The sequence below is a fragment of the Phlebotomus argentipes genome, unplaced genomic scaffold (assembly GCF_947086385.1).
Source record: "Phlebotomus argentipes unplaced genomic scaffold, Phlebotomus argentipes genome assembly scaffold_4, whole genome shotgun sequence".
NCBI classification, from domain to species: Eukaryota; Metazoa; Arthropoda; class Insecta; order Diptera; family Psychodidae; genus Phlebotomus; species Phlebotomus argentipes.
Genome location: NW_026776174.1, coordinates 297,361 through 320,299, shown reverse-complemented (window position 1 = coordinate 320,299; position 22,939 = coordinate 297,361). Strand labels below are relative to the sequence as shown.

Sequence of the window (22,939 nt, the reverse complement as noted above, 5' to 3'; positions counted from 1 at the left end):
TTTTATGAAAAATCTCATTCTGTATATTTCTCTTCATTGTCATCACGATGTGTTTTTTGTCACTCTCTTGGAAATTGCAACTTTGTCATCCGCGGAGATAATTGATGCGAGTGAAAATTCAAGAGAGTGTGAAGAGTGGATAAAAAAAATTTAAAGAGATTCAAGGCTTTCGAGTATGAAATTGTTTTTTTCTTCTGGACAAAAGTCTGCTTGTGATTCTTATTATGGAAATAAAATGTTGAATCTGAACGCAGAAATATATGCACTCTGATACCTGTCAAAACCCACCATTTTACTGGGTGCACAAAATAATAATTGACAATTATTCAACCTCTTGTTCTGCAATATGTGTTAAGTTACATTGTAAGAGGAAAAGAGAGGGGAATAAGAGTGAGTGCAAAAAATACGTGTCCAATGTAAACTCCTCATAAAGTGTCACAATCTGTGCAAAATGTTAATTGTGCAACTGATTGATTGATTTCTTCCAAAGTGGTGGCACATTGGAGGCAAGAAAGAGAGAGATTGAGAAAATTATTCACACATTAAGGCATAGTTTGTCAAGGAAATTTTAAGCGATTGAGCATTAAAAAGATTAAGGAGAGAGATGGTGAAATAGAGAAAATCGGCGGTGTAAAAGTCACGAGTGCTTCGAAATCATTATAATATGTAACTGTTGATTAAAGTGTGACAGTGAGATAAGAGGAGGTGAAATTGGAGTATGATAAACAATTTTTCTTAATCCCTCCTTCTTCTCTTGAACAGTATTTTACAGTAACAATTGCGCGAAGAAGAAGGTGTTTTCAATGGGAGAGAGAAATGATATGTTGTAGGCGAAATTTTTCATCAATTCATCAAAAGTAGGAAGAGAAGATGAAGGTAGAAAAAAAGTGACGAAGAAATGCTACAAATAAAAACGGAAACACGCGGATTTACCTCAATTATTTTTTCTCCACTCTTGTGCAATTGAATAATATGTGAGTCATAAGTGTATCTCGTGTGCTTAATTTTTTCACACATCCCATTCAATATATGGTTTAGATCTATCTTCAAAAATCCCAATGAGAGTGAGTGAAAAAGATGAAGAAGTTGAGAAGAGAAGAATAAGAAGAAAAAAAAGATTTGCTCTGATTTTCCAATTTGAAAGTCATCAATTAATTTAAAAGTCAACTTATGTGAATACTAAATTAAAAATTATTCACAATTTTTCTTCAAGCACATTAATATTCATAAAATTCATAACCTACAGTGGTTGATTAATTTTCAATAAATTACTTAACTCTTTTTTTTTTGATAAAATCCCGATGGCAGAGCAGAAAAATGTAAGAGAGAATAAATCGAAATTGTATGTGGACAAAAAAGTGGTTCAATTGTGGAGAATGGAAAAAAATTAATTAATTTCTATAATTAAAACTTGATTCAGATTCTGAATGCAAGTTTTTCGTATTGATTTATGAGGTAAAATTTCAATTAATTTGCACTTGCATTGCTGATGGTGGATTTGAATAAAAGTTCATTTTCGGTCTCATCATTCCTTACAGAGATCTGTTTGTGCACAAAGACTTGTTTGCTAAAGACGCACATTTGTGATTGAGAAATACACTTCATTGCTAGTCTCATCACTTTTCAAGATAATTTTTTTTTCCTGGTATTTTTCTTATGGACAATTGTGTTGCATCCTTTGGCGAAGAGTTGGAAATATAAAGAAGGAGAAAAAAAGGCGAGATGAGACAATAATAAAAGAAAAATATTATGTTAGTATTTATGAAAACTTGTTTAATTTTCTCGTCTTGATTCCGTATATGGCGGGTTGTGTTGTTATTATTATTATTTCTTGCGAATGTGATGCCAGAGATCACAGTTGAAGAGTGCCAAGAGATGCAATGTGGCGTACAAGGAGAGAGAGAGAACTTTTCATAGTCTTTCGTGGTGGCTTTTGAGAAAGAAAAAAATAAGCGTTGGCAAAGTTTTAGAGTTTTCTCACATAGGGAAATATTAATCTCAGTGTACAATTTTTCCCACAATAAAAAAAGATTTTTGCAATATTTAAAATTTATTCAGACAATATGGGACAAAAGACATGTTATTATTGTTCAATAAATGTGCAATTTCTACTTATTGGGCAACCAGAAGTTGTATGTAATCTCTTAAGCAGGATTCTGCTCAATATTCTCAACAAGTGTTATGACCATGAGTGTTTGTTATTTTTTATTGTGATCCTCCTGATCTTTTGTCATTACACATCCACTTGTGGAGTGATCTTGATATGTTTATTTGGTGTTACCGATCGCGGGTTTTTACATTGAATTGCAATGGGTTAATTTAAGTTGACTCTAAATTGCATTTTTATGAAGGTAATAAGTCTACTATGGACTAAATTTATCTTCAATTTTAATATTGTTGGAAATTGCTACTTTAAGATCATAAATTTATTAAGATCCAGTGCAGAGGCACAAAAAAAGAGACAATTTTACATGTCAAGTGTGTCTCAAGGAAAACTCGGATAATTTTTGTCTCTTTTGATGTGTGTTGAGAGGCGCAAAGAGCGACAGAGAATAGTGAAATATCAATGGAAAAGAGTCAATTTTATTGGCATAATGTGAGTCATTTGCTTGTTTCTACTACGATCCTTTCTAAATTCTACATCCTACTAACTAACTGAGAAAGAAAAAACAATCTCCGCGGTGTGTTCCAATCTTTAATCGCTGGTGTGTTTGAATGAAAAATTTTCGGAGGTGTTGTGCAGTGTCATGAAATGCCATGAAGCCACCATTGAGTAGTAATTTTATTGCTGCTGCTTGGTTTTCTCATGTGTGCATCTGGTGAGGAGGATGAAGAACAAGGTTATCCTGTGCTCTTGATTGAACATTTATATACATATATATATTGTATGCAAAAAGGTGAGCTGAGAGAGACATGCCCAGAGTAGAAAAAAGAGCCAACAGACATGGGTGAAAATATTGCAAAGTCGCTGGCTAAAGTGGACAAATTAATTTTCATTATGGCTTTTGTCTCAGCCATATTTTGACAATTTCGTGTGTGTGTGTTTTACCTCCGCGAATCGAGAGATTTTAATCGGAAATTTACCAAAAATGAGTGAGAGAGAGAAAAAGAATTGCAAAGTGAATTAGGTGTTTCTGTGACCTAATTAATTCATTGACCTTTAAACATCTTGGGATGAGAGTGAGAAAAGATGATTCACTTGAGATGATTATTTTGCTTTTATGGTCTTCTTATTTTCATCATCGATCCTCAGATTATGTTTCAGTGCGAAATAAATACACGCATTTATATTGACAGAGTGACTTTGGACAGAGAAGTTTGTGGTGATCAAAATGAAGACATTAAAAGGGTTGTGGGTAGGTAATTAAGTGAGGTGTGGAGAAGAAAAAAAAAGTATAATGGAAAATTGCTATAATTGTGAACAGGGTTAAATCTCTTCCACTAATTGCGGTGCATCAAGGTGGAATTAATGAACTTGAGTGTGTTTTAATTCTTGTCTGTGATATCATCAAAATATCAACCGAAAAAGTGATGACGAAGATCAGTTTAAGTGGAAAAATTTGACAGGAATTTCTCTTTTGGCGCCGAGATAATTCAATGAAAGACTCTTATCAAAAGATGACTGGTAGAGAGTTTATCTTTCCACAAATTCTCTTATTTGTCCAATTGTTATAAACCACCACTGTCAAATGATTTTTCTTTGACTTTATCTGTGTGTGAGCTTAAAATGCCGTGCTTTAGATTTCTCACATTTATAGAGAGAGAGAGAGGAAAAGAGAGAATGAAAAAAAGAGTGTTTTTATATATCAGAAAGAACATAAAATTGCCACAAAGTTCGCCTCTAAATCCAATTATGGTGAGTCTGAGTGTCACGTAACTGATATTCAAGTTCAACATAATTAAATAGAAATATACAATAAAATAGATATAAAGGCATTACAGTGACATTTTCTCTCTCTCGCTCCTTCTCGCTGTCTTTCAATCATTTGGACGCTGTTTTTTTTTAACAGTCAAAGGAGCTTTTTTTTCTTGATCTCCAGTCTGTTACTTATGCGTGTTGCGTGAGGGTGTGTGGAATATATATATTTTTTATACTTTTAGGATATAGTTTTATGTCTTATTTTAGTTTCTCGTTAATTAAGTAATAAGCGAAATGGTTTCGCATAATGTGTAAGTTGAATGACGCACGTTGAGTTGTCGTGTGGGTGTTTTTTGGGGGATTTTAGGCAATTTCTCTGAGTGTACTTCTTGTGTGATGATTGTGTTATTTCCCACCAAGTGAAAACTCTCACTTTAATGATAAATGTGAAAATGCCGAGGCATTATTGAAAAAATCCATTTCATTAGTTGATTTTGATGCATATTTGTATTCTGCAATGAGAAAAATTACTGCTTCATCTGCACCACGCACGTCTTTTACCCACCGTCGAGGTCTCTTCCATCAATCACACACAGACTGTGTTTGTACGCTGGTGATGATGAGTCTTTGAGATGGCAAATTCATTGTTATTCTTCCCATCTTATTACTGTAGCGGTGAAATGGGAGTTTTGCGAATTTACTATGCGTTGTGGCTTTTTTTGCATCACAAACTCTTCAAAATTCTTTCACTGTCTGATTCACCGTCTTCCATCGCGTCGTCTCTATAGAATTTCTATATACTCATTGCACCTATTGAGGTGGTTTTTTGAGTGAAGGTGGAATGGGTGGTACGTTTGTCCTACATATCATCATCACAGAGTCTACGAAGGCGACTTTTTTCTCCAACCAATTATTCAGGAATCTTTTGTATTCTCTTCCATTGAGGATGTTAACAAATCTATCAATCTAAAATGGTCTGTGATCTATTTGTAAATGTTGATTTTTTTTGTACTCAATGAAAAATCCATATTAAGACTCTAAAATTGGGTGGAGAAGAAATGCGTGTCAGAAGATGAAATGACGAAAAATCTCAGTCATTCTGGGAGGAGAGAGAGAGAGAGCGAAAAGAAAAACAGATAAACCTCAATTCCAAGAAGTTCCTTTTCATACCTAAACGCCTAGAGAGACACAGACACTCAAAATTGGTACTTAAGATGTTGTTTTTCACATTGAGCTTCAATAAAAATTCAGTCAAATTATCTCGTTGACATGAAATGTCGTATTTCGGAAGTTTAATGTTGACAAATAAATATTTAAGTCAGCATGTCAACATTGTTTCAACAATCATAGGCAATAAGAATAAGAAAAAAAGTTGCTAAAAGTGCCACTCTTGGATTGTGATGTTGAAGAAAAAGGCTAAAGCACAATAATGACCTCACCTTCTGGGAAGCTTAAAGATTAACCCAGAAGAGGTTTTGTTTCAATGTCAAATTTAGTGTGAAAATTTATGAGGGAGGAGAAATTTAATTGTCCTCTGCAGAGAATGCGATGGTTTCTGTTCTGGAGTTTTGTCTAGAAATGGTTCGTAGGTGTTTTTGAGCGACTCTGACCTAATTCTAGAACAAGAGGAGAATTCTTTTTGCCGATCCATCACGCTATATCCATTCAATTATTACTTTGATTAATGATAGTTGCAAGGGTCTTGAGACGTTACTCTTGACCTTATGTGAAGAGTGTATTAATGTTATTGATGGGAATAAATAATAGTGATATAAATTGCAAGAAATTCAAATCTCTCATGATAATCTGTGAAATATTCAGCCAAGTCGTGGTGTGATTTTAATCGCAAAACTACCGCCAGACTTTTTGCCTATTTTCGGAGCCATCGTGAAAAATGTGCTCAGCAAAAGGAGCGATGTTCTTTGGAGTACAAGAACAAATGTTTGCTTTTACTACAATTTTACCGTTGTTTTCTTACCATACAGTTGCCCAAATATTATAATGTTGCAAGCTTGAGGTTTAAATCCCTAAACTGTGACTAATTTTTCACTTCTTCTTTGACTCCTTCTCAAAAATGTGTACGTGTGTGTGTGTAATTAGTATATTTCAATTGGATCACGAAATTTAAGATGAAATTCCTTGGGATTCTGGAAGATTCTTGAGATTTTTTTTCTTCACGCTTTCAATGGGCTTTTCTGTCTGTCTTCCTCGTTGGATTTTTGAAGTATGTTGATTTTGCGTGTCGCGAAATGTTGAAATTGCGAGGGTTTTTCATCTCTTTTCTCTCTGTCTTCTTCTTGTCGTGCAATCTGGAGAAATCAGCCAAAGTTTTGGTACCCAAAGCTAATGCTGCTGATGGTATGAAAAATAGTGGGGGGAACTTCCAGAGAAACGGAGAAAGAGAGAGAGAGAGAGAGTCTAGAGCTACTCGATTGAGTTGAGAGGCTTTCTTGTAAGTTTTTTGCTTGCTTTTTTTGAGCTTTAAGCAGAGAAAATGTGGTTGTGAGACGAACGGACGGTTACTTTTGAGTCACACACAGTCATTCACATCAAAAATATACTCACTGTTGGAAGATTATACTGGATACTCTCCTTCTATTCTGTCGTGCGTGTTTGAGTTGAGTGAGTGTGTGTTGGCTTTGGCGCGCGCTGTATTGGGCTTCGCGGTGACTCCAACAACACAACAACCTCAAGTGATTGAGGGGATTGCGGTTTGGTGAGAACCTCCAACCAGTTCAGTATCACCGACTGGTTCCATGCAGAAGGCAGCAGTGTGAACGGCACACTCCTTCTGCAGTTTTACATGGAAGAAGAAGTGCATTTAGATTGAGAGTGTTTAAAAGTTTTTCAAGTGAGTTTTCCTTCTCCCCCGTTCCAACAAAGTGAGATTTCCTTTGAGATTCTTTCGTTTTAAAGAAGAAGATTAATAAGAGTGTTTGTTGAAAATTTGTGACGATTTCTGTTTGATGGCAAATTTCCGTTGAACGACAACTCTTTGACCACATGATGCGCTTCTCCACATTGTTGAGAATTTCAATCAGAGACTCAGAGAATTGTGATGTAGAAAAAGTTGAATCACTTCCATAAAGTCTTGCTGTTACTGTTGCTTCTTATTTTTTCCCAGCATTTTCACTCCAATAGCAAAAAGATGTCGAAGAATAGTGAAAAAGAAAAGATGTAGAGTCACATTTTGCAATTGAAAAGCACGTAGAGAGAGAGCCGTTTTTCTCTCTGACTCATGGGGAAGATGATGTTTGTCTGACAAAGAATGGGTCAATCTTGGCAAGAGTGTCATCCTCTGTTGGTGACAGATGTTGTGCTTCTTTTGGGTTCAATTTTAGAGAAAAATAATTTTGCCTTTGAGGATTTGTTTGTCCACAAAATATTATATTATTGGCATTGTTGTTTGCGTGTGTCTGAAAGAAATTGTTTTTCATTTTTGCAAATTTGCACTTGATTTTTTCGTCACTCGCTCAAGATTTCTGTTTGGATTTTTGGCAAAAATATATTTCAGCACATCAGCGTGCAATTGGTGTGTTTCTCTCTCTCTTTCTTTTCTTACCGTCTCAGAGTGGGCATACTAATGGGGAGATTCTCCAGACACTTAAACATTTTTACCTTGTGAATCATGGCAACAAGAAGGTGGTCTTTGGCTTGAGGCCCAAATGTTGCAGATGGAAAATATATAAAGTAAAATTATGTCTGCAAAGAAGAAGAAAGTTCCGCTTTTTTGCACATGTTTGGTCAGTGGCGAAAAAGGTCTTGAGAAAAGAGAGGGAAAATCAACATTATTATATATATTTCTCGTTCAAGTTTACTTAAAATCCAGCGAGTTTCGAATTCATTTTTCTTCTTTTTGTGATGGAGAGTTCTTTGCTGTGTTTCTTTTGCAACACTGTGCGCGGTTGCAATTTTTGCTTCGCAGAGAGAGAGAGAGAGAGATGAGAAGTGAGAAAAGGGAATTCAAGATGAAGTGCATAATGCCCAAGAAAGAGGGAGGAGAGATTTAACAACAAATATCAATTGCACGATGTGACTTTGAACTTTGCTGGGAATGACAACAATTGGCAATGTTGATGGAAAGAGAGAAGAAAAAAAATAGCGACACAGTGAGAAATGGAAGTGTGTTGTAGCGAAAATTTTCCTTTTTTGCAAACGTGTCTTGTCACTATTTGCCTTTTCAATACATTTTGCGCGCTCTCTTATCAAATTCAATCGAGTGTATACATTGAACACCGTTAAAAAGTGATTCAAGCAAACACCAATTGAAGTACACACGATGTTGTTGTATAAAGAAGGTAGAAAACCAGACAAGGGAAGTGAAGCACTTGTTAAGGAAAGAGAGAGAAAAAAACAGCCAAGAATTCCACAATAGAATCCATGATATTGACACAATTTTTTCCTATTTGTTCTGCTTCTTCCATGCTTCTCTTCCTTTTTGCTATCGCTCTATTGACTTATAGACACGATGGCCTAATTTCGCACCTTTTTGGTATTTGTGTGTGATGAGAGACAGAAAAAAGGTGAATAGAATTGCAATGATAGATGCGCAGACGGAGAGAATAATTGCGTAAAATCGCATTATAGTCTGATAGACGAAGGGTTTTGTGGAATCGCTATCAGACGCATGGGAAGATTTATGAATCAATACTCAATTCAGTGACGTTTTTTCAATGATTGCAGAATTGGGTTATCACAAGTGAAAGATTTTGCAACAAAGAAGTGAGGATTTTTCCTATTTAAACACTCACTTATTATGACTGTGCGGAATTTTTATAGGGAGAAATCTCTTAAAATATAATTTGGAATTCAATTGTTTAATTCCGCACTGTACATCAACTATTGAAATATGCACATTATTATTATCGTTGTGATTTGAAATTAAGAGAAAGAGAGAAAAAGGTGTGCGGAAAAGGTAAATTGTGTGAAATATTTTTTTGCACATTTACAGAGTTAATCATTGAATCTCCATGACGAAAGAGGAGACAAGAAAATCGTTCTTTTTCTCTGTATTTATTTTGACTTCACATTGCATTGTGCGGAACAAATTGTTTCCAATTTCTTTGCACAACTTTGAAGAATGATTTGCAAGCGATTGTTTTATTGTTTTCTCAGAAAGATGTCAAAGGTGTATTTGCGATATATATATATAGCTGAAATAATTAGAATCAAGTGAAATTTGATGACTTTTTCCTGGGCGAGTATTTTAATTTTGGTTGAAAACTTTCTAACTGTGTCACTTGCCATGCGTTGTTTTTTCTTTCTTACTAAGCGGCTTTTAGCCCAATTCGTCGTCTGATTGATATTCTTTGGCCAAATGTGGAGAATTGCCATCATGTAAGCTTAATTGATATCATTTAATAATCCTAAAAACCATCCATTGTAATTTGAAATTAGCTAAAGTGAGGCGCGCAACCATATATAAATGCATTGTGGAGAGAGAATTGAAGAGAGAAAATATTTAGAAGAATTCACTGCCATAAATTTTGTGATATTGTATTAGTTTTTTTTCTTTGCGCTCTTTTGCCTGGAATATAAAACAGCACAATGATAAATGATTCCTAAAAAAAAGAAGTTATTTGCGGAGAAATGAATTTGAACGAGTGAAATGTGATAAAGAAAGAAAATAAAATAAAATTCCAAGTCATAAGAACAATAGAGAAAAGAGTTAAATAAAACAACACATGAATGAATTTATATCAATAAAACAAGTGCATTTACTAGAGAACATTTAATAAATATATATATAAATAGAGTGAAGACAGAAGTTGAGGAGTTGTGATAAAAGCAACAAATCAATTAACTGATCAACACAACACAACAACAAAACACTGTCCAGAGAAGAAAGTATTTGACTCGCAAAGCCACAATAAGCGCGCCAATCGAAACAATGTCTAGTGGACAAATATCAGTACAGCAGAGGCCATACAGCTCATTTCGCTCCACGACAAAGTACAGTGGATTGACCAGCTCGCCGGTGCTTCTTGGGATACGGGTTGGATCTCTTGGGAGTAGCGGTAAAAGTGTTCGGCAGTTTGCTGGCGGCGTGAGCGGGAATGGCAAGAGTGTTGGGAGCGATGAGGAAGCCAAGAGGCGGGTGCCATTGATGAAGACATGCAGGAAATTGCCACCGGATTCGCCGACACTCGTCACAACACGATGGCAGCAAACTCAACGGCCCAGTGTCACGTATCGTGTGTCAAATCGCTATCAACAGGTGAAGGCAGTTGTTGATACACGATGGACAACGAGCAGTGATAAGACACCACCGTGTTCCATCCACTCAAAGTCCCCCAATGGCAGCAGTGGCACGTCGGTGGAGTCCATCGTGCCCAAGTATCGTGGGGGTGTGATGGCAACAGGTGGCAGTCAGAAGCGTGCCTATCAGACCAATTTGGCGGGCAAATCGACGAAATTCTTCAACAATGGCATCAACAGTGTGGCCGTGCAGAGGAAAAAGTCCCCAACAAGGAGGGATTTTCACATGAAGGATGTGGAGGAGAGGAAGAAGTCCAGTCAGGCTTTCTCGAGTAAATTCCCACAAGGAATGCCGTTCGAGGAGGAGTTTTTCCGCAATCGACGCTCCAATTCTGGCGGTGTATCGAGCAATTACAGCAGCTACAGCAACTACGAACGACAATCGTCCACGAGTGGATTTGAGGATGAATTCCACAGGAAGCCATCGAATGAGCCACTGTATGTGGACTTCTCCAAGAGCATCCCATCATCGCTCACACCAGACTCCAGCTGTGTGGATGACGATGGTGCGGATGATGTTGATGGCGACGCGGGGAGTGTTGATGAGAATGGCAATCCGAAGCAGCAACAGCAGCGACAGCGACTTGGCGGTAAAAATAGTAAGAATTGCAGGGATGACGGTGATTTCTACTATAATTTCGAGAGTGGTGGGAAGCAGCGTCTCATTGTGCAGAGCAAACCGATGGTGTATGTGGCTGTGGCGTCGTGGGTTCCCAAATGCAATACCGATCGTCAAGTGGTGGCCACAATTGGCAATCGGAGTGGCGGCGGCAGCGACAACAGCATTGAGGAACCCACGACACAAGTCAAGAGGTAAAAACCCATTCAATTTTTGCATCTGCAATTTACTATTTTTTCTTTTCTTCTTCGTCGTCGTTGTTGTGTTGATCACTCAACACCTCATCGAGAGTGTCGTGGAAAAAATAGACACCTTGTTGTTGAGGTGGAAAAAATTCATCGAGAAATATGCAAAATGATGCTTTTTCTCCCTCTCTGAACTCTCTGATGACAGTGGACATTGTTGAAGTGATTTTGCAACAATAAGGTCACAACCATCAGCAAATGTACCAAATTCTCGCAATCCTTCGTACTTTTTATGCATACTTTGTTTGTTTTGCATCGTCAAAAAAAAATGGTAGAATTTATAACTAGAGGTTAATGTCTAAATTGAAATGATGATGATGTTTTTAGTCACCATAAAATTATCCTTACAAAAGAAAGACAAATCAGACAGTTGATTGTGGTGAAGGAAAAAGAGCCTTTACATTTACATTTATTTAGATCTTAATCTTTAACACCACAAGGATTTTACTGAAGTAAATCTTCATCATTAACTCATGATTTATTTATGTAAATTCAGTGAGGGAAACAACAATGTGTTATTTATGATATTATTAAATAATTTGGCCTTTCTCACGTCGTGATTTCATTAAAAAGTAAAAACATTAAAACGCAACACGGGGGAAAAAATACAATGAATTGAGAAAAACAGTACCGCCCTAATTTATTTCAAATTGCTGAGTTTTCACAACAATCACACACAAACACACACACACAATTTTCTTAGAGCATTTAAGATTCGATGGGATTTTTCTCTTTGACACTCTCGTGAATGTGCAACAATTGAAGGAATGTCATGCATTGAAAGCAATGCAGTGTGAAGAGTGTCATTTTTCACTGTTTAATGATTGAGCATGATTTTCGCGATAAGGTCACTCTTGAGCGCACTTCGAGGGTGGTTTTCTTGTGTGGGCACAAGTAAATGATTGGAAATTTTCGATAACATGACATTGCACACCTTTGGCAATGAAAACATACAGAGAAAGAGACAAAAAGCGTATGATTTTCACAGATTTCACAAGTTATAATCTCCTCTCAGTGCATATGGAGAAATTTTCAATTAATTTCTGTGCTTTGTGTGCCTATCATTTATCAAAATCACCAGTCATTTGACAGACTTTTGTAATTAATTTTAAAATCCAGCCTCAAGTTGGAGAGAAGGTATTTTTTCTTTTAATTGTGCACAAAGAAGAAAGAATTTATTATTATTAATATTAATTGTTGTGACCCTGTCTCGATTGATAAATCCATTCTGAGATGCGACAGAGAGACGATATTCAAGGGACATTTTCCATCTCTTCTCAATCTCGAGGAGTTTTATTATTAACAATGCAATTTTTTATCGCTCTTTTTTCTTGTCATAACTTCACATGTGTGACTTTGAATGTAAACAGAGTATTAAATGATGGTAATTTATTGTGTGCAGATCGCAGAATGTCTTCAAAGAAGTATCTTTGCAATTTATAGAAAATTGATTAATACACTCGCTTTGGCAAAAATCACAAATTGTCTATGAAATGATTTTTTTTTCTTCTTCTCTTTTGGGCGATAAATCCTTGACAATTCGCTTCTCCTGTGAAGCAAAGAGAGAACATGTAATGTGTTTGTTTACTGAGGAAAGAAATAATATACAGACAGTCAAGTTGAGAAGTGACACGAAGTGTGTAAAGAGTCAATAGAATTCATAATTTGCAATGAATAGAAATTTTATAATTTCCTGTATCATTGACATTCATTGAAACAATTAGTTGGGTGGTCGTTTTTTTTATTCATCCAAGACTTCTTTTCGGGACGATATGCTGTGTAATTCTGCTGATGATGTTGTTATTACACAGAAGTAGAAGTGAAACTGGATCTGTATGCTTCAATTAGTCTCAATGTCAATGAAGCTTTTTATATGAAGAATGTGTGTGTGTTTTTAGTGTATGTGAGAGCATATTTTATGTTGTTTTTATTTCTTCTTGGTGGATTTCTCTCTTGAACAGTTTTTTTTTCACTTTGCGACTTCTTGTGCGATCGAATATCGTCGATTTTCTGAATCGATTGGCGCATTTGGGGATTTTATTATGGAAATTTTGTGGTTGAGATTGAGGAAAAACACACAGAGGGAAAAGTTGGAAGTAAAAGTGTTCACAAAAAGTTCACTTCACGACTGGTTTTATGCCTATCAAAAGAGAAGAGACCTATCAAAAAATTTTTGAGAGAAATCTTAATTGTGTAGGAAAACAACTTGAATAATAAGAATAATAATAATAATATTTGTTGCAAATGCTGCAAAACTTGCGCATGTTTGAAAATTGATTTGATCTCTTCTATAAATATTCTTGCTCCATATTGCCAGTTTCGCAGACACTCTTCGTGGCTATTGAGCATGTAAAAGTCTCGACAATTGTGTATATTTCTCTTAAAACCACCCACACGTGCGTTATTCTCCTTTCTATCTATTACATGCAATTATTGCAAAATTGTGGCACATTCGCATGCAAAAATTAATATTTAATCTCTTTCGCGAGAAATTCTAACAATTAATTCAACTTCAGCATATTGTGTTCGTTGAGCAAATGAACTATAGAGTCGTTGAAAATAATAATAAGAAAAAAGAGGTTTCCTTCTCTCCGTTTTACCATATATTGAGCTGAGAGAGAGACTCTCTGTGTAGTTTGAGTCTTGTGTCTCTGAATGACAAAATTGGTGAGACACAGAGTGTGTGCCACATGAATAATTTTAATTGTAATTCTTACATATTTTTTGCTCTATCTGTCTGTATGAGCATGACTTCTTGAAGTGGTGGCAAAAAATCAGCATAAAAAGTTCTTCATAGCCATTTTTGAATGCATAAACAGTGTGTATGTTGAGAAAAGAATGATGTATGACGAGAAATATTGGGCCAAGTGTCCGTTCGCGGGGCGCAAAGACGAGAGGAAAAGAGTGGCGGCGCGCGGGTTAAAAAAATGAGACCATAATGAGGGAGACGAGAGATTGAAAATTTAAGACATTACCGTAAATGGTAATGGCTTTCCATTCATCCACTAAATATGAGAGAGAGAGAGAGAAACAGTGTGAGGAGATTTGCGCGATATTAATCAGCTTAATGCTTTTTATCGATTTATTAGTCTGACTTTGGGTGGAATAGGATGATGAATTTTTTTTTCTTGTTCTTCCTTTATATTACATTGAATCGTGACTTATCAGTCAAAAGCCTCAATATATCTATTCGATATAACAGCAGAATGTGTTTGACGGACGAGAGAAGTTCAGTGTCTGTATAGAGAAGGAAGAAGGAAGTCCATAAATGGCTTTAAAGTGGATTGAATGAAACGTGTAATTTTTACTATTTGTGTTGATGAGGGTGATGCCTCGAAATGCTCCTCCTTTCATTAGTCAATTGGGCTTGATAAATGGTAATCATCATCATCATCGTTTGTGTGTGAATAATGTAACAAAGAACATGTCAAAATATCACTTAAAGATCACTTGTCGAGGGGAGAGAATCTTTTTGGGAAATTTCAGGGACAAATTCTATCAGGGTTTTTCCTAAAAAAAAATAAATACGCATTAATTGTTCACGCGTGAGTCGTGTCAGATTGTCAAGAAGACGAAAAAAAGAACGTCATTTCGCGTAAAAAGTCTTGTCCATTCAATGTTGAAATCCTTTTTTCTGCATTATATCGCATCGGGTTTTAAAAGCAAAAGAAATGATAAAGAGACTTTTGGGTGACATTCCATCCATTTACGGCAACTTTCACACATTTTTTCGGCAACAATTCACAACCAAAGAAGAACAAGTTGAAAAGAGAGAGAGAGAGAGAGAGAGAGAGAGAGAGACGATATATAAGAAAACTAATTTAATCACTGAATTGTGTGTGATAAATTATCAAATAAACACGAATATCACTTTCTATACGGCATGTTTCACGGAGTGTAAATTTTTATGTTGATCTTTTTCATGGAAGTTGGTCACCGTGCAATGCGCCGTCGCTGTTCGGTGTTTCGTTTGGTGTGCAATGTTTTGTCTCAATTGAAAGAGAAAAGAAGGCGCGCATGAAGTTTGGGATTACTGTATTTATGTCTTTAGCGAAAATTGCCAAGATGAGAGAGAGATACATTCATTGATTACGCGTGAAGAGAGGGTGAAAAAAAGAGCAGAAGTTGTGCAGATTGAAGAGGCACTTTTTGTTTAATTGTTAAATTAAAAATCGTAAGACATCTCACAAATATTAATTGAATGACCTTAGCGGAACAGTATGATGTCGATTGTTGGGTATTACGAGTGCTTTTTATGCTCGGACGGTTGCCAAACAGCAACTGAGGAGCGACTTTAAACTCATTTTGCTTTTTTTCTTGCCTTGGTCTTTATACACTGGATTCAATTCAAGTAAAGTCTTTTTTTATATTACTTCTTAATTTCATCATTCACGCACTTCGTCATATTTTCACTATCGATGGCAATAATGTTGTATTTTTTTGTTGTCTTCATAAATACCAAAATGGGCGTAAAAGAGTGTGTGAGATGTGGAAAAAATCTCCTTTTCTTTAATGACTTCTTCGTGTGGATTGAAATTAGTCGCTCGCGGAGTGTCAAAGGCGCGAACTTCAGAGGACAAATATTTACCATTTTATTTAACATTTATTTTATAGAGTCTCAAGAAATTTTTTCATTTTTGGGCAAAAGTGTGAAGTAACACTAGTTACTCGTATGTTTGAAGTGACAATATTGAAGGTGCAAAATTTTGTGTGAAATTTCAAATGCCATTTAAATACATTTTCCTTTGTGAAATGCCATTTTGTTGGCACAGAGAAAAGAAGTGGCTTACATGAAGATGATAAATCGCTATGGAGAGAAGTGTCTTTGTCAATTTATTCATTGCGTGTTTTGAATCACACACAGGAGAGTTCCTTGTTCTTACCAACAATATGTTCTTAATTCGTGCACTCTTTCTCTCTGATGATGATGATGTTGGTTCAATTGCGAAAGATCGCGATCTTTTTGCATGACACCGTTTAACGGTAAACTCATAAATTAATTATGTGGGTCAATTGGATTTACTTCTCCAGGAAATTCACGTAATATTTTTTCAATGTTTTTCCTCAATCATTCTTGACATAGTCTTTGCGGGGGAATCTGAAGATTCTCTCGTGCTTGAGAAGCTTAAGACTTGACATGTAAAAGCTGATACTCACGCTTCTTCTTCACCCAGTGAGACTTGTTGTTTTTTGTGTGATGATCGTGATATTCACACACAAGAAAGACGATCTCTTGAGCAATTAATGTCGAATATCATGAAATTGATTCTTTAAAACCTTTCCCACTTTTGCTGACGTTTTTGTGAAAAACGGTAAAGAATAACGAAGTGGTTTCAATTTTCACACCAAAGAGTGGTTGTTGGTTTTTTGCTCACTTGTTAGAGAGCAGCTTCTCTATATTGACATGCGTTTTTGTTCTACGGGTGTTTTGTAAGTACTTCTTGAGTGTGTGTGTGTGTGTTTGAAGAATCTGCGTGGGTGGGTGAATTAGAGCTCTTGCGGGAAATAATTTAAAATTCAAGGCAAATTTTTGTGTGCAAGTTGAAAACCAGGAGTTGTGAAAAATCAACATTGAGCCACGAATCGCCTAATATGTGTTTCATATTTTTTGTGCTCATCTACAATACACTATGCAGTCACTCTAGAAGCATAAACGGTGTGGCATAAATTGAGGAAACACAGGAGAATTCTAATGTGTTTTTTTCTTCTTCTTTGCCTGAAGATTGATCACTTGCGAGATATTCAGCAGAGTTTCAAGACACTATTTAATCCACATGGCATTCTTGAAGCTTGTGACGGTTTTTCAGACCACTTTTTCACTTTTGTTTCATCTACTTGTAATTATTATTTTATTGTTTCACTAACCAAATAGAGACAAAGCGGCTTTTGATCTCGAAAAATCAAAAAGTCTATTGACTTTATGAGTTGTCTCTCCTTCTTCGCCAATTTCTTAATTTGTTGACTCTCTCAGATGCTCGCGCGAGTGTGTTGTGTTTGTGTGTGTGTAAAAATCTCCGCGTCGTTTGAACTTGTCATTGACTTCTTGTGATATCATTCTGCCTGTGGGGATTTCGATTTGCCTCTATTTCACTGAGGGCAATCTTAAATATATGAAAAAAGATCACACACTGCCTCTGAATGCTGCGGTAAGAAAAACCGGCTAATGATTAGACTGAAGACAATCTTCTGCTGAAAGAGTTTTCCTCTCTGTCTAATTTGCCAAAAAGAGAGATCTCAAGTGAAATCATTTTAATTAATGGGACACTTTTATTGTGTAATAAATACACCGGCGTCTCTGAAATTTTTTGGCCGTGCGAAAACACTGTGTGGCACGTTGACATGTGTGATTATGTCATTTTCAACGAGAGACAATAAGACAAAATTCTCAACAAGTCTTGTGTTGTGTGGTTTTCTTCATCGGAGACATATGGCTGATAGAGATTTAGATTCCATAAAAATTTAAACTAGAATTCATTATTTTTTTTGTCTGATTGCATGTTTATTTGGTTCGATATGATCATTTGTCTCTTGTGTGACATTAAACCTTTCGCCGTATTAAATCTAGAGACATTAGAGACACTCTCTTATAAGATGTATCAAATTAAGTTTGTGGAATTTTACGATGTCGTAAAGCAAACGATTAAAAACCATTGTCATTAGCATATCAATCACTTTTGTGCTGGGCATCTAAAAACTATTAAGATGTACTTTAAGATAACATTTAAGAAACCGATTAAGCTCTCAGGCAAGTTCGGTAGCAATTCTACCATAGAAGCATTATAATGCAGCCGCAGGGGATTTTCGGAAAGTGTATATTCGTCAGTCCAGCTGTCTTTGCCTTCTTCACACTTCTGAATAATCATAATTTTGCAGCAGAACCTAAAACAGTTTGTGTGTTCTTCCTTTTGTATGAGTTTCACTTTGTTCCGCACAGCGTTGCTTATCAGTTGTGAGAAAGGCGAAAAAAGAATCATAATATTCATTCTCTACCACTGTTGAATGAATTGAGATCTGTGTATAGTGGTGGAGTTATCAGTATATTGGATGCTGAGTGACGTTCTCGCGCCAGATTGAGCAGTGCAAAAGGGAAAAAAGGAAGGAAAATAATAATATAAAAAAATTAGATTGAGAGAAATGTCTGAGACGCGGAGAGATAGTGAATTAAAATAGGGAAGCTGCAGTGTGAATTTCAGTTGAATTTGTCATTTTGCTCGCATACGATCATCATGGGCATCTGCTTATGTTGAGTTGTATTTAAATATATAAATTCCGATTGATTGAATTTGTGCCAATGGCGGAGAGTTGAAAAAGTTGTTTTTGAATCTCTGTGTTTGTACATCCATAGGGAGTAACAGCACTTTGCAATATAATTACCTATGGTTGTTGTTACATGAATTATTATTGCAATGTGGTGCTACAAGTTTCTTCAGTTGTTCTGCATAAATACGGAGAAGGGGCGATTATCTGTGGAAATACTGGAGAATAGTGAAAAAGATGTGGAAGACATTGTCAATAGTCTTGAGATAATTCAACCGTAAAGTGTCAAATTGAATTTCAATCGTTGCAAGTTTAAATTGAATGTTAATTTATTGACTAATGTGATTTGTTGCATCCTTTGCAGCTACGATAGATCATCGCGTCGACACAGAGAACGCTCTAAGAGATCCCATCATCGTCGTAGTCCAACGTCAGGACGTAGGAATTTGAGGCATCGTCATCGTGATGAGAGATCGCATAGTAATTCACGACGTCGTTACCGGGAGAGGGACCGAGCTAAAGAGAGGGAAGAAAATAGGATAACGCCAGTCAAGGTAAAACATTTCCATTTTATATGCAGGTTCTCAACTTTTCCTATTATTTATTTTTCTTAACAACTCTCTTTTCCTCCTTTTTGCTTCCGAAATATCAATTCCCTTTTTCCCCCTAAAGAAAGAGTACAAATTGTAGTATAATTCCGTTGTAGTTGTTTAACTGTTTAGGTATTATTATCCATATACAAAATATATTTGCGTAAATTAATAATATTTCTCTGTCTCTATGACTGATATTTTTTTGCGAAGAGAAATTTTGCAAAACAATTAAGAAACAAGAAAAATTCTGCCAAATCATAAATGCAACGAGAAATATTCACTTAAAAATGCTCTTAAACATTATGATGAATGATGAAATTTCCCATGAGACTTCTCTATATATTGCTAATGTATTTAAACGAGAACAACTGATAAGATGACTGAAATAATATTTTGACTTCTCATGATGTTGTGCTTTTAAATGTGTGTGAATGCGTGTGAATGTTCTCCACTTCAAAATTGGTTTATCGACTAAACGTTGCAGTGAAATTGATGTTGAATTGTTGAGAAGTTGATCGAGATAATGATAATCTCGCGATGAAGGGAGTTTTGTGGTGATTTTCATCGGGCACAAGTACTTTTAACTGCGCCTAAAAATACATTGTATGTTTTCCTTTGAGCATCTCGCCATCAGTTGCACATTTTGTGTGTATTTGAGAGTGAGAGAAGACTTGGCAAATGTTATTTTGAAAATGAAAAATCGATGGCGTCTCTAAGTCATCTCTTATTTTGTGTGTCTTCTATCTTCAATTGAACTGTGTGAAGTTAGAGAACATTCTCTCATGTCAATAAATTAGCTGTTAAGAATAAAAGAAAAAAAAGAAGAGATCAAGTCCGAAGAGGGTGTGAGACAATCAACACAAATAGATGGAATATCAAACAATGGTTGTACATCAATCTCATCATCAAATAAATCATTTGATACTTAATTAAATATTTATTCAACTAATAAGTATTTGAATTATTAGTCAAAGATCTCGTGCACTTTTCAACTCAACTGAATGTACAAAAGGAACAATATAATATTTCTTAATATTTATAGAGTTGTCGTCTTGGCACTTGAGTCATAATCTTCTCTTCTTGATTGAGAATAGCCGTTCTATTGACCGGAAGTGTGAAGCACTTTGACTGTATTTGTATTCTTTCTCTCTCATTTACATTGAAAATCAATTAAATTGTACTTGATTTTCCGATTAATAGCTTTTTGTGAGAGAGAGAGAATCAATAATTAGAAATCTATTTAAAGAGAGGATTTAGTATGTTGTAACACAAGTGGGTGAAATGAAAGGTGATAAATTCGGGGAGAGAAAAGATATTTAAGTCAATCGATCAAGGGCTCTTGAAGAAATTACTTGATATGACGGATAGAGAGATAAATATATATTCAAATTGAGGTTTAGGCCATGACTATCAAATCCACTGAATGATCTTTACTTTTGAAATTGTCAATGAGAAATACAGAGAGAGAGAGAGTCTTCATTCCACAGGGATTGCCAATTGAAATACCACTCTGTGTAGTATTGCAATGCATAAAATGCTATTTTTAGTTAGAGATTTTTATTTTTGGGGTGAAAATTGATAAACTAATTCGTGTGGTTCGTGCATAAATGTTTGATGATAAATTAAAAGATTGAATTTCACAATCGTAAAATAACAGAGTTTGTGGAAAACTCCACCACATTTCCAGTAAACAAAGATATTTTCGTCTACACTGGGCCATTTGAAACATTTCCCAATGATTTCATCGTCCAGATGACTCACAAATGCGATGTGTGATTATCCCAAATTGATCCTGTGAGATGCACTGTACTGAATTTGAGGAAACTCCACTGCGCACGCACAATTGTAGTTGTTATGATGATGAGAGACAGAGAGAATAGAGCGTTGAGAGAGAGAAAATTGGCGTATTTAATGAGCTTTTGCTCTATATCAAAAAGTTTTTGTGTGATCGTAGGGAAAATAGAGTGTGTTTTTCGAGAGACAACCATCCGGTACACATTCATGAATGGAGGAGAGTGGATGAATGTGTGAGAGAGAGAGAGAGAGAAAGATCATGATCGTCGTATATCATGGGATGATGTTGAATATTTTGGTTGGGCATCAAAATATGGGGGGGTGTCTCGGGATGGAGACGATTGAGGGGGATCAAGAGACATGCGCCAATCCACCCATGGTTTGGTTGTGAGAGAATGTTTGTTGTTGTGCATATGGAAAAGAGAGGATCTTGTGTGAGAGATAGAGAAATGTGGCATGTGAGTTACTCGCGGCGCGATCGTCCGGCTATAGAGAATCTCTATCGCTGCTCGAAAGCCTGTGACTGTTCGGCTTCTGTGACTAGCTGATCGATATACACCACAAAGTTGAGTTTTTATTATTATTCTTCTAATCTCTCACATCAATTTGAAAATATATATACAATATTTGTGCAGTTTTAGCAACTTTAGTATTTATTTCATTTACTTATTCACTGTATCATGTGTGTGTTGTGTCGTTTCCACCCTTTTACGTCACACAGAATTAAAAAAAAACAAGACATTGAACTGCTTGAGAAGGCTTTTTTCACATGGAAAAAGATGACATTCAGATCACATTTTAAAAAAGTTAAGAACCAAAAAATTATTCGGTGAAGTGAAAGTGACACACAAGATTATCAATATGTATTCATACATGTTTTCAAACATGAAGGAATAATAATAATAATAATGTGCCTGAATTTATAATAATCTCATCTTTTTTTTTGTGAATTGGTGCTAAACTCGTGATAGAAGTGAAGCAAGCAAGCAAGAGAAAAAGAATTGCAACACTCAAGAGTGATCTATAAAACTGTTCAAGTGATCTTGTGAATGCCTGATAAATTCTGGGTTGTGAAGAAGGCACGACACAAAATTGACAAGATGACGAAATTAGTCGCATTTTACGAGCCACACACTTCCTTCTAAAGTGTGTGGCAAAAATCTGTGAATGATCATGAATCCACTCCACAATTATTATTATTTTCTGGATGCTGATGTTCTGAATCCATCGGTCAATAATAATAATAATTGTACAAAATTAAATTGATGAATCACATAATTCTTGCACTGCTGTCTGTACACAAATGTGTTTTCTCCTCTTCTGTATGTGTGCAAAATTGTACCCATAACTCATACTGTTGTTCAGTGGATAATTTCCGTTTTAAAATAAACTACATAGATAGACTTTTCACGAGGGGAGGGCGCGCTCACTTGACTCTCTATGGACGTGAGAAGAGGAGATTCTGTGAGGTGGTGAAAGAAATTTTTATTGCATCGACTTTTGCGTCATTGACTTCAATATTTGACTCTCTCTCTCAATCTCTCTATCGTTGGACAATTATTTTGGATGCAAATCAACACAATTCACTTATTCAACCATGATCGTCTCTTTCCTATTTGAAGCTTTTAGCGAGAGAATTGTAATTAAGGCTTGATTCATTCCCATGATCTGTGTGCTGTTCAGGTCAGATGTATCGATTGAAGATCATGGTGTATATCACACTTTGGACGCATGGAAAAATCCTTGATTCTTTTTATATACTGAATTTTCAGTTTCTTTCCTCATCCTACTCCTTGTGTATTTTCACACAGAAAATTTATACAGGCATCACAGTGTATGTTATGTTGTATTTTTGCCTCCCAATCATATTGTATTTTTAGCTTTTAAAACACACAATCTCTGTGTGTTGAAGTGAATGTGCTACAAATTTAGATATAAACCAAGTGTGGGGTTTTGGGAGGAGGTGAAGATGTGGAGGAGGGATTTTCAGAGGCTCCTAACAAGTGATCTTCAAAAAATCGTGATCGTCTTTCATAGGGCGTGAGAGAGAGAGAAAAAGAGAGAGAGATAGAGAGACTGCTAAGGAGGCAAATTGAGTGGAATGATGATAACGAGCAATGCAATAAATTTGTCTTTCAATCGTAGCCACATTTCATCGTATGAATTTCAAATATGATATTCGGTTTGTAATTTAGGGTGGTGTTTAGAGAGTCAAGAGTTTTCTCATGAAGAGCGAAAACTATACATAGAAGATGAAAATGTGCTAGAAACTCCATTTGAAAGAGAGAAGAAAGAAGAAGAACTTGAGGAAAAA

The 22,939-nt window shown here is 35.8% G+C and overlaps 1 protein-coding gene across 1 annotated transcript; it reads left to right on the top strand.

Moving 5' to 3' along the window:
* The first annotated feature begins 9,546 nt into the window (after window positions 1–9,546).
* Window positions 9,547–22,935, top strand: LOC132258156 (uncharacterized). Its single transcript, XM_059755296.1, has 3 exons — window positions 9,547–10,930; window positions 18,603–18,792; window positions 22,821–22,935. The coding sequence occupies exons 1-3, from the start codon at window positions 9,750–9,752 to the stop codon at window positions 22,830–22,832; spliced, it is 1,383 nt and encodes a 460-aa protein (XP_059611279.1). The 5' UTR covers window positions 9,547–9,749; the 3' UTR covers window positions 22,833–22,935.
* The last annotated feature ends 4 nt before the right edge of the window (window positions 22,936–22,939 follow it).